Genomic DNA, 12,965 nt, shown 5'->3' with positions numbered 1-12,965 from the left:
CAGATTGCTTTTCATTATAGTTTCTTAGTGCTGATGTAACAGCTATACTGTAAGTTGTTATTGTTAAGTGCTGTCAAGTCGGTTCCGACTCATAGTGACCTGACACTGGGTTTCTAAGTAGTGGCTGGTGAGTTGGAAACCCCAACCTTGAGGTCCGAACTGACCTTGTAGTCCAATGCTTTATCCCACAGTGCTACACCAGCACTCCTTACTGTAAGTGGTGGCTTTAGAAAACATAAATTTATTTTTCCATAGTTAAAGAAGCTAGGAGTTTGAATTCCAGGAACTAGTTCTAGGGGAAGACTCTGTCAATCCTAGGGGGAAATGGTCTTTGTTTCCGTTTCTGTAACCTTGGCAGTTCACACATGTGCTTTGGTCTGGCCAATTTGTGCGGGCTTGTCTCTGTGCTCAATCAGCTATTTTTATATTTTAGGAGGGATTAGGTTTAAGACACACGAAAACACTGACATAGCCTCATAGAACACCCAGTTTCCAAGTGTGTAAGGATTCTAACACTTCAGTACCTTGTGTGACTTTTGCTTTGGGCTCTCTTCTGAAATTATTAAATACAGGTCCAGCACTGGCTGGCCCGTGTCGTTAACAAGACTCTTTCCAGGGTAGTGTCTACTGGATCATCCTGATTTGCCTTAAAGGGTGAGAATGGGGGGGGGGGGGGGGCGCGGCAGGGGAGTACTTGTCTACAGTGCTCTACTTTGAGCTAGGGAGTCACAGTTTGCTCTTGCCTCTCTGTGTTGATATCTTTCTTTTTGCCTCTTATCTCCTGCCCCCTGTCACAAATGCTTTGCACACCAGAGGGAATATCTAGAGGATGCCATTTAGTATATCTAGCTGAATGTTGTCACTGTTTGTGTGATTTTTATTTGTGACTCAGAAGTACCTGTAAATGTTTTTTCTTTCAGTGGAAAATGTTCCCCGTTGGCCTTTTATTATGACTCCAAATAATGACACAATGGAAGTTGAATTGGGTAAGTGGTCTCCTGTCAGGATGTGTTGAAGTAATTATTTTGAACTCACAATAAACATAAATTACACCTTTAAAACACATGTAAAACAAAATTAAAAAGCTCCCAAACAGGTAGCTGTGGGGTGGGCTGTGACTCAGTGTCACCAGTGAGCTGGGAATCATAGTTGTGCTTTCATGGTGCTTCTGGGTGTACTTTAAGAGTCCAGCTTTTCTATTAGCAGCTGAACACTAGTAACAGTTGACACTACCAGGAAGTCCTTGTGACACACAGCCTAAGCTATTTCCTGGTGTGGCGCTGTGGGTTAATGCGCTGGACTACAAAGTTGGTTTGAACTGCAAGGTTGGTGGTTCAAGTTCACCAGTTGCTCCTTGGAAACCCTAGAGAGGGTCACTGTGGGCTGGAACTAACTCTGCGGCACTTAACAACTACTACAACAACAAGCAATTTTCTGGTCTGGCGCTGTAGAATAAGCACCGAACTGCAAGGTTGGTTTGAACCCACCAGCTGCTCCTGAGTAGGAACCAACTCGATGGCACTTAACAACAACAACAAAGCTGTTTCTTAAATCAGTTAATTAGAAGGAAAGTGAGACAACTGATGTCTTAGAACGTTTCTTTGAAATTTCTTTTACATCTCATGGAAGAAGTTAAGCGATGTCTGATTTGTTCTCTCTACTTTGCTGTGAACAGTTACTAACTATAAAAATACCAGTCAAATAAGAAAATTCCAACAGGCCTAGAAATGAGAATGTGATTTATCAGGTAGGATGGGATGGATTTCTTATTACCAGAGTTAAGTTTTTAGGTAGAACAGTAAATTGACAGCCCAAAAAGGTGATAGTCATTGTAAAAAAAAAAAAAAAATGCTGTCCAGATGAGTGAAAAAATTTTAATTTCAAGAAAAAAAGAAAGAATCCAACACGTGTTCAGACCTACAATGCCCAGTACAGTAGCCAACTGGCCACATGTGTCCATTTCAATTTGTTTATTTCATTAAAGACATGATCTCCTCATTTCAATTTGTTTATTTCATTAAAGACATGATCTCCTCAGTCACACTTGCCATATTTCAAGGGTTCAGTAGTCACATGTGACCAGTAACTACTGTTTACTACTACACAGGTATAGAACATTTTCATCAAGGCAGAAAATTTTACTGGGCAACACTGATCCAGACATAAAACAGATTCTTGTGGCAGAAGATAAAAAATCAGGCTTGCTCTGGTTTTTTCGGCTGTAACAGTACCTGCGTGATGACAATGTACAATTGTACAAGAGATTTGAAGGTACAATCCTTAATCTAAGAATTCTGTACTTGACTGAGTTGTTATTTATGGTGGAAAGTAATTTTTAGGTATTATCAGAAATTTCAAAATTCAACATTAAATTTGTTGTTGTTGTTGTTGTTGTTAAGTGCCATCGAGTCGGATCCGACCCATAGCGACCCTGTACAGGGTTTCCGAGGGTGTAAATCTTTACGGGAGTAGAAAGCCTCATCTTTCTCCCGCGGAGCGGCTGGTAGTTTCGAACCGCTGACCTTAAGGTTCGCAGCCCGATTCGTAACCACTACGCTACCATTAAATTTAGGCAAAAAAACAAAAAAATAGAGTAGTTGTCATTGTTAGTGCTGTCATTGGGTTCTGACTCTCTGACTAATGGTGACCCCTGTATAGTGTTTCCAGGAGTGACTGGTAGGTTTGAACTGCCGACCTTGCCATTAGCAGTCCAGTGCTTATCCTACAGCACTACACCAGGACTGCAGAATCTAGAGTAGTGTTTCTCAATCTCACCGCCATTTTTTCTTTCTTGCTCCTCTTCAGAAGCTTTTTAGACACTTTTTTCCTAATCCTCTGTCTCCCAGGATTTTGTATACCACACATATTCTATATATATCTGTTGATGAATCTTGGGTCTTTGGAGAGTCACAACTATACAGTAGTATATACTGTTACATACTATATATGTAGTATATACTGTTTATATATATATATAACATTTTTTTGGTGTCCCCCCCAAGGACCACTTTTTGCAACCATGGCCTTAGCTCCATTGAGAATATATGCTTTTAAGGTGTATAATCGAAAGCACTAAAGCCTAGATTGCATTGACCTCCAAATCTAAAAGTAGCTTTTGTAGCAGGAATCAATTACTTTAATGAATCACTCTGGCACTAGATCAGAGGCACACACCACCCTGTCATATGATTATCCTGAAGGGTGCCAGATGGACATTTGATAAAATTCAATGACAATTACTAATAAAATACCATAGAAATATAGGAGTTGAGGGATATTTCCTTAATATAATGAATACCATCAGACTGAAGCCAATACTTTACTAATATTCTTGGTGGTGAAACATAATAGAGACCTCTTTGAAGTCGAGGGCGAGACAAAGATGCCCACATAACTGGTATTCCTTATGCTCTAGATGTGCGCACTGATGTAGTAAAAAAGAGCCAGGGTATGTGTCTTAGTTTCTTAGTGCTTCTGCACAGAAATACCACAACTGTGTTGCTCTAGCTTATTTTCTTACAGTTTAGAAGTCAGAATTTAAGGTACCAGCTCCAGGGGAAGTCTTGCTCTCAGACAATTCAGGGGAAGATTCTTATCTCTTTTAGTTTCTATTCTTTTCATTCCTTGTTGTTAAGTACCGTGGAGTCGGTTCTGACTCATAGTGATCCCTTACAGGGTTTCCGAGGCTGTAAAGCTTTATGGGAGCAGAAAGCCTCATCTTTCTCCCACGGAATGACTGGTAGTTTCGAACTGCTGACCTTGAGGTTAGCAGCCCGATTCGTAACCACTACGCTACCAGAGCTCCTTTTTCATTCTTTAGTGATCTTCATATAGCAACCATGTTCCCCAGTTTGTCATTGTTTATCTCAGCATTTCCATATCTAATCTGCTCTTTTTCTATCTCAAAAGGCTTTAGGTTTAAGACATGGCCTTCTTAATATAACAAAAGAAAACTCAATTTTCAAATGGGATTCCAACAGTAGGTATTTTTGTTGTTGTTGTTAAGTGCTGTTGAGTCAATTCCAACTCATAGCGACCCTGTATAGGGTTTCCAAGGAGCATGGTGAGCATGAACCACCGACCTTGCAATTCAAACTGCCTTTGCAGTCTAGCATATTAACCCACAGCACCACACGAGGATTCCATCCATAGGTGTGTTGTTGTTAAGTGCTGTCGAGTTGGTTCAACTCATAGCGACCCTGTATATAGGAGTTTCTTGAGGTGTGGCTGGTGAGCTTGAACCACTGACCCTGTGGTTCAAATCGACCTTGCAGTCCAGCACATTAACCTTCCGTACCACACCAGAACTCCATCCTTAGGGATAGAGGTCAGAATTCACATATTTTGGAAGGACTACACTCTGTAAAAGCATGCTTAAAGGGGGAAAAGCTTGCTATTTGATGATCATATAATTACTTACCAAGAAATGATTGGAGAAAATGAGAATTCATATAATTGGTAACATAATATTTCACAATACTTGGCTGGAAAACAAAGAAAAAGTGATCCTAGTTTAATAGCAAATGGCTTAGAAATGTCTTTAAAATATAAATGTGGGACTTATAAGGAAGTAAAAACAGAACCAAAAACTTTTTTTTTTTTTTTTTCTGAGAGATTTAAAGCATGCATTCTCAAGGGGGCAGTATTTTTTACAAAGGGGAGAAAATTGGTTCTTGGAGAGCGGAAATATCTCCATCACTAGATAAACAGTGTATTTGTGGTATTAAAATTTCATGAGAAGGAGTACTATTAAGGGTGGGGTTAGGGGTGGGTCTAAAAATGCTATTTTCAAAGAGGACTATAATAGGAAAAACCTTCAGAAATACCAATTTGAGACAAAACTATAATAAAGATGTATATACTTTTTCTACATGAAAGATTGGGAATGATAAAGATATTGACACTCATGAGTAACTTATAGATTTAATGGAATGTCAATAAAAATATAAATGAACTTGACATCTACTCCTAATATTTACTTCAAAGAATAAAATGATGAAATACTAGGGTGATATTAGAAGAGCTCTAAATGATATTAATATTTATTTTAAAGACTTTAGTAAGTAAACGAGTATGATAACTTTGGCATCAGTGTATATATTCAGATCTACTGAGAAAGTGTGAAATAAATAAGAATTTATGGTAAAGGTGGCCTTACATATTCCAGAGAAGAATGAATGTTCACCAGTTGGTTCTCAATTGGCTGGTTATCTGTTTGGATAAAAACATTAAGTTAAAGTTATCCCTCATTGCCACTTCAATTAACTTATAGACAGATTTAAAAATTTTAAGCAATGAAAACATATATATCTAAAAATAAATGTGCATGGATATTTTTCTGACTTAGTGGTAGCGAGGGATATTAAAGAAACTAGTGAAGACAGAATAAAATTATAAACTTGACCCTCCCCTGCCTCCCCCCAAAAAACCACCAAGAAATTTCCCATCAAAGAATCTCCATAAACAAAAGCAAAATGAAATCAACAAAATCAAACTGTTTTATGTATTTGTTCATGTATGACAGAGTTAACATCTTGGTTGAGTGTGTGTCAGAATACATGTTGGTACTGGGTGGTGGCACACATCAGGAATACATGTTGGTACTGGGTGGTGGCACACATCAGGAAGGTTAAGATGAGAATGCAATGAAGTCCTGGTCAGCAGCCACGAGCCCACTAGTCAGAGGTGATTTGGACTCTTAGTGACCCTATAGGACAAAGCAGAACTGCTTCATTGGGTTTCCAAGACAGCGAATCTTTACAGAAGCAGACTGCCCCATCTTTCTCCTGTAGGTTCAAATCCGACTTCTCTGTTAGCAGCCCAGTGCTTAACCCATTGTGCTACCAGCGCTCTGTGTATGGAGGAAGGCACAACAGAAACACACATGAATGTTAAGCAGTGTCAAACGTGATTTCACCATGAATCTAAGAAATGCAGGTGAAAATTTAAATGGAACTTTTTTTCATCTATCATTTGGCATTTGTCAAAAATACTGCAGGGTCTGGGGGAAATGGAAATAGTACTAAAATACACTGTAAAAAGAATGTGGGCTGGCATAGCCCTTCTTGGGATAGGAATTTGGTTTTTAAAATAAATATCTCCTTTCACTCTAAAATTCTACTTCCAGATTTCATTTAAAGTCATCCCTCAGAATATACATAGACAATGATTTACAAGAACGTTCATTGGAATGTTCATCATAATAATGCAAAATTAACCATATGACTTAGAAATTCCAGATGTATATCTAAAAGACTAAAAAGCTGGGATGCAAACAGATACTTGGACACCAATGTCCACTGCAGCATTTTTCACTATAACAAAGAGGTAGGAACAACCTAAGTGTCCATTAGCAGATGAAGAATGATTAAACAAAATGTAATGATTACAAGCAGTGAAATTTTTGTCACCCATAAAGAGAAATGAAGTTCCAATACATACTATGACATGGATGAACTTTGAAAACATTATGCAAAATGAAATAGACGCTAACGGAAAACCATTGCCTGAAATACATAGAATCAGCAAATGCGAAGAGGCAAACACTCATTAATGGTTACCAGAGAATGAGGGAAGGGGGCCAGAAGGAGTTACTGCTTCAGGGGTACTGAGCTTTTGTTTAGGCTGATGAGAACATTTTGGAAATAGTAGATAATGACATTTGAAAATAGTTGATGGTTGATACAACATGATAAATATAATTAATGTTACTGATTTGTATACTTAAAATTACTAAAATGGCAAATACTTTGTTATGTATATTTCGCCAAAATAAAAAATTTTAAATTGATTTGCAGGATCCCAGATACAACTGATCTGCAATATCAGTGGCCAGAGTTTTGGCTACTGGAAGTGGAATGAGTCCTTCATTGATGACGATGATCCAGTGTTGGCTGAAGAGTAGTAAGTATGCCTAGAGCCAATTATGCCATAGTAACATTTTGATATAAAGTTCCATTTCATACTATATAACCTTGGTGATTTAATCTAATAAAATTTGATTGGCCCTAACTTTTGCTAGGACTCCTGGTGTGGCTCTGTAGGATCAACACTGGACTGCGAACCACAAGGTCAGCAGTTCAAACCCACCAGCTGTTTCTTGGTAACCCTATGTAGGGTCGCTATGAGTTGGAACCGACTTGATAGCACTTCACAACAACAAAGTTTCTAAACAAAGCAGGATTTATAAAATTGTATACATTTAAAGTAAATCTACATGCCATTGTGCAAATTCCAGACCACTTGAAAGATTTTCTCTTCAGCTGATTTATATACATGGGTAAGTCTAATAATACTGCTCGTAGGGTTCATAGATGCATGGGTTTGTTCCAAAAAAAAAAAAGTTTAAACACGTCACTCCAGTCAGTGGGTAGCAGATAAGCTTTCTCAACAAAACAATTGTCTTAGTCTCTTTAGGGTGATTTAAAAAAAAAAAAAGAAAATGTCCAATATAAACATTGGCTTCTAAGGAGATCTGCTGGGCCAGTTAAATTCAAAGTAGAGAGGTCAGCTGGAAGGTTATGGTGACTATTTGGGAAGATCCCAGAGGGATAATCTTAATAGATTTTCTCAAAGAGCACAGGATGGTCACAGGAACTTATTATGAAGAAATTTAAAGATAATTGAGAGAATTGTGAGAATTTGATGAGAAAAAAACTGGAGAAAGTTGCACTGACTTTCTTTTCATCATGACCTGCTCATTCTTTGAGGTTAACAAGAGCTGTCCTATGAGAACTCCATTGAAAAACTTTACCCCATCCACCCTACAACTCTGATCTTGCCCCTTCAGATTTAATTTTGTTCCCAAAGCTCAAAGAACATTCCAAAGGACCACAATGTGAGTCCCTGGAGGATGCCCAAACTACTGTTTTGACATAAATGCCATTTGGTATAAATCATCTCTTTGGGGATGGACTTACTATTGTTGTTAAGTTTCAGAGGAGCAGCTGGTGAGTTTGAACCACTGACCTTGAGGTTCAAACCGACCTTTCAGTCTGGTGCATTATTCTGCAGTGCCATACCAGGACTCCTGGGAAGGACTAGAGAGATGGAATTATCACCTTCAAAAGTGTGCAGACCTAGATGAAAGATAATGTTGAGGAAATCATAGTTTCACATTTTGATTTTTTTGTTTAATACAGATACCTATAATTTTGTAGCAATACTTTTTTATTTTTAAAGTTTTTACTTTGAATTGAATGATAGTTTACATGGGAGAACATTGACTTTACACTCATCCTATTGTATTTCATTTCATTGCAATGGTTACAATTCCCTCCATGCATCATCATTCAACAATATTTGCTTCTATTCCCTCTGTTTTTGTTTTTTTTTTTCACTGTACATGGAAACACTCAGGAATATATAATCATTTAAACAACCAAAGGGCACATTCTGCAAACCTACTTCCTGGCCTCCAGCACCCAGCCTTTCTCTTTCCATGATTCTAGAGACCTCAGCTGCTCTTATCTCTCCATATCCTCATCTCTGCCTCTATCTCTGGTGTCACTACTTCCTGGATAGGGTCCCACTTTCTGCTCATGTTCTTCTCCTCTGATGGTGCTAGGGTCCTATGTTCCTGGACTATAAGCATAACCACTCCCACCTTTATGTTATAAAACTTCTACCTTTACAACTGTGACAATCATAATTAGTCATGATAACAATTATTCACTATTGAATCATAAGAATTTTATCCCCATCTCCTTTCACCAGACCCATCTAGACAAGATGAAAACTATTCAGAGGAGATTCTACCTTCCCCTGCACATTCTGAAACTCCCACTTGAAAACTTTTATGCCAGTCACTTTGTGTCTTTAGTAGTAATACTTTTTGACATACCCTTACATATTTAAACAATCCAATGAAGCCATGATCCTCATTTACTCTTCATCTTTTTCTTTTTCTAAGTATTTTGGTGGTGGTGGTGGTGGTGGTGGTGATGTGCCGTGGAGTCAATTCCGACTCATAGTGACCCTGTACAGGGTTTAGCAAAGACTTATTAAATGGAGTCCAGAACTAAGCACTTCATTGCTTACAAGCCTGTAGTGACTGGAACCTACAGATAGGATAAAATCTGGGTTCCTGCAGAGCCTTTTGAAATCTACCTCAAACTACTCTTGTTTAATATGCTTTTCTTTGAAACTAGAATGCATATGTCTCTCTCTCTCTCTTTTTCCCCCCCTGAAAGCTTATAATTTTAGTTTGATTTCTCTGATACTAAGTGTGTTACAGACAATGGTTTTAGGGCCCAACAGTCTGATTTTTATACTTGTGTATAAGACTACTGGTTATTTCTGCCACAATTTATAGTACAAATAAAAAGATAAACCAGGTCTATGTTATTATTTGTCCATTGATACAATTCACTCACCTTTATTTATTTTCTCACTTTTGGGCAGTGTGGATGGTCCAGTCAAAGCGAAGCAAACAATTATAATGCTTAATATTTCAAAAGTGGAAAGTAGATTTTATCTACATCCATTTGCCTGCACAGCCATTACTGAGATTGGCAAAAATCAAGCATATGTCCAATTAATACCTCCAGGTAAACAAAAACCATCTGTTTGAAATGTGGTGTTTTACTGTGACCTTGAAGTCTGCAATGCTTTTCTCTGCCTAGAACACTTCTACTACCCTTTACTTCTCAGCTAAACAAGTTCTCCTTCTAGGAACCTTTTCGATCATGCTGTCTACCCTTAACTCAGCTCACTCCCAAATATAAGAAGTTAGGGGCTTTGCAGTGTACTTCCAGAGCACCATATTCCCCCATTACAACATTGATCATACTTAGTTCTCTTTACTGGATTGTAAATTCTGTGATGGTACAAACTGTTTATCTTACTCATCATAGTATTTCTAGATCTAGTAGCAACCTAGGTCTGGTCCATTGTTGGTACCTTAAAAATAGTTTTAGGTAAATGACTACATGGATGTTTGGAAGAATGCATAGTGGAAGCCTAAACATCTTGTTTCCAAATGGAATATCAGAAGTTACTGGTTCTCATTATATTAGTATGACCTAACACTGAATTTGAAAGTATTTGTGGAATATTTTAAGATCATTTATAGTTGAATTAAAAATAGGATGCTTATTAATGTGTACATGGAAGAAAATCTTAAAGAATCTACAGACATACTAGAATAGCAAATGAATGTAGCCAGATCACTAGAATATATATGTATGTCTAAATACCAGCAACAAACAAATTATAATTACATTTAAAAGACAGTGTTTACAATAGCATTAAAAAACAGCAAATGCTTAAGAATAAATCTAGCAAAAGCCATTCCAGAGCTCTGTATCACAAACAGAAATAGCCTTATTGGCATGGCGTGGCACGGCAGGAGAATGTGCTAGATCACAAAGTCAGTTTGAACTGCATGGCTGCTGGTTCAAACCCATCAGCTGTTGCTTGGAAACCCTATATAGAGTCACTATGGGTCAGAACTGACTCAACAATGACAACAGTAAAGGCCTAAATAGATGGCAGGATAAACAGTGCTTATAAATGGAAAGCACCAATATTGTAAACATGTAAATTCTCTCCAAATGGATCAGGAAATGCAAAACTATTTCAATCAAAATTTCAACAAGGGCATGTGTGTGTGTGTTGATGTTCCTATGTTGTTGGGAGTATATCTGTTCATTGTTGTTAAGTGCCATTGAGTCAGTTCTGACCCATAGCGACCTTTGTTGGGTTTCCAAGGAGTGACTAGTGAGCTTGAATTACCAACCTTGTGGTTCAAACCGACTTTTCAGTCCAGCGCATTCACCCACAGGAATATTTATTCAGTTGATTGTGAAGTTTATTGTAAAGGTCTTATGGAAATGTAAAGGACCAAGAATAGTCAAGCTCATGTTGAATAACAACCGGAAATCTGGAGGATTTATACTATCTGATATTGTGATTTTACCTAAAGGTATAGGAATTACATGTGAGTGCAGTGGCTCTAGAGGATAAACAGTAGACTTCATGTGAGCCCACTCCATGGGAGCAAGATGCGGCTTCCTACTTCTGTAAAGATTGGGGATTTGGGAAACCCTCGACAGGGTCGCTATGAGTTGGACCCGAGTTGATGCCAATGGGTTTAGTTTGGTGTAAATTCCCTTTGCGTCCTTACCTCTAGTGCAGCTTTCCCCTCCAGATGCTCCTCCTGCTATGAATTGTCATAGACTTTGGAGGGAATTTGACATTTATTCGTTTTGCTATAGAGTGCTTTATCGATAGTTTTGGTATTTTTCTAAGCTTGGTGAATTATACTATTTAGATGGAAACTGAAAAGAATTTAATTTTATGTACTATCAATGGTAGATTGCATTCTACATTGCTGTTGTTGTTGTTGTTATGTGCCATGGAGTCGGTTCTGACTCATAGCGACCCTGTACAGGGTTTCCAAAGCTATAAATCTTTACAGGAGCAGAAAGCCTCATCTTTCTCCCGCGGAACAGCTGGTAGTTTCGAATTGCTGACCCAGAGGTTCACAGCCTGATTCGTAACCACTACGCTACCAGAGCTCCATGCATTCTACATTAGTATCTCTTATTTAGTGGGAATAGTGAATGGGCTAATACTGTCTGAACATAGGCCAATTCCAAATACAGTTTTTCTGAGATGGAAATGTTTAATTTATTATGCTCAAACATTTGATTCTTTAGTGCCAACATATTTTTTCTTTTTTTCCTTATAGTTCGTGATTGTCAGAAGCACATCATTGGAATATTTGTCATATTTACAGTAGTGATTATATGTTCCATTTTCATCTATAGAATATTCAAAGTTGACATTGTTCTTTGGTACAGGGATTCTTGCTATGACTTCCTCCCAAAAAAAGGTATAACTTTGCTTTCTATGCAATATTTTTTTGTTGGAGATTGTTGTTTTTTTGTTAAGTGCTGTTGAGTTGGTTTTGACTCATAACCACTCATAGGGTTTCCGAGGAATGGCTGGTAGCCTGAAACGCTGATCTTGTGGTTCAAACTGACCTTTCGATCTTAAATTTAACAGTTAAGAGATGTGGAAGATGACCAAGAGAATTCTTACTAAAGTATTAAAAGGAAATGTGGCATATGCAAGGATAGTAGTTATTTGTATACATTGCTATAGTTTCATAATTAGTACAAAACTGCTCTATTTGAAGCTGTACAATTAATGATTCATGGAGTATTTTGTCCATAATAATCTGGTAACATTTTTAAAACCTTGGGAAAAAAACAACAAAAACTAACACCACAATGAAATACAAGGAGATAAGAATATTCTTAGTTCTGAATAAAATGCGTATCTTCTGTGGATGAATTTTGAGCTAGCCTATAAAAGAGAAAACTTGGTAACTTTTAAATAAGGGAAGAAAAAAGGCCATTAGGAAACATAAGGGCTGGGGAGGGCTTGGAAATAACCTTGTTGGGTTCTGGAGAGAATGATTAAGAAAAGGAAGAAAAGAAAGTTTGGGGTTTAGACATTTGAGTAAGGAGCTAAAAACACAGATGAGGATAGTTATAGACTGAGAGGTAAAGATATCCAATACAATGTATGAGTAACTCTCTAGTAGAAGACCATAAGCAGAAATCTTATAAGAGATGAGCATTAGTTTAACAAGGTATTCTATGAGAGTAAATCATAAAGTATTGCTACAAAATTATAGAAACTTTGTTAAACAAAAATATCAAATTGTGAAGCTATTGTTTTTATACATCTCCTCCATCTAGGTCTATATACTTCTAAATGCAGTGTTTCTATAACCTGTCCTTGAAGAATTCTGTTCTCTGCAGTTTATCCCTCGTCAACATGGTACTTTTGACGCTGCAGTATAGTAAATTATTTAATACGACTCTTCTAGCCATGGTCTTTGTAACTTCCATTAAACAACTGGCGTGGACCATGCAGGTTGGGTGTACTGCTTCTTTTCCTGATGGGTCTGGGTAAAAGAAGTTGGGTAAAGATGCTGACTAAATTATATGATT

General features: G+C 37.6%; 1 protein-coding gene across 1 annotated transcript in view; it reads left to right on the top strand.

Moving 5' to 3' along the window:
• Positions 1-12,965, top strand: part of IL1R1 (interleukin 1 receptor, type I) — a 120,055-nt gene that overhangs the window by 42,502 nt on the left and 64,588 nt on the right. Inside the window, exons 6-9 of the mRNA XM_006870765.1 lie at positions 921-986; positions 6,798-6,903; positions 9,403-9,548; positions 11,693-11,836. Coding sequence (XP_006870827.1) covers positions 921-986; positions 6,798-6,903; positions 9,403-9,548; positions 11,693-11,836 — 462 coding nt within the window. The remainder of the gene's footprint in view (positions 1-920; positions 987-6,797; positions 6,904-9,402; positions 9,549-11,692; positions 11,837-12,965) is intronic.

The sequence above is a fragment of the Chrysochloris asiatica genome, unplaced genomic scaffold (genome assembly GCF_000296735.1).
Source record: "Chrysochloris asiatica unplaced genomic scaffold, ChrAsi1.0 scaffold00150, whole genome shotgun sequence".
NCBI classification, from domain to species: Eukaryota; Metazoa; Chordata; class Mammalia; order Afrosoricida; family Chrysochloridae; genus Chrysochloris; species Chrysochloris asiatica.
The sequence above is the reverse complement of the archived record's forward strand: the minus strand, read 5'-3'. Positions and strand labels throughout refer to the sequence as shown.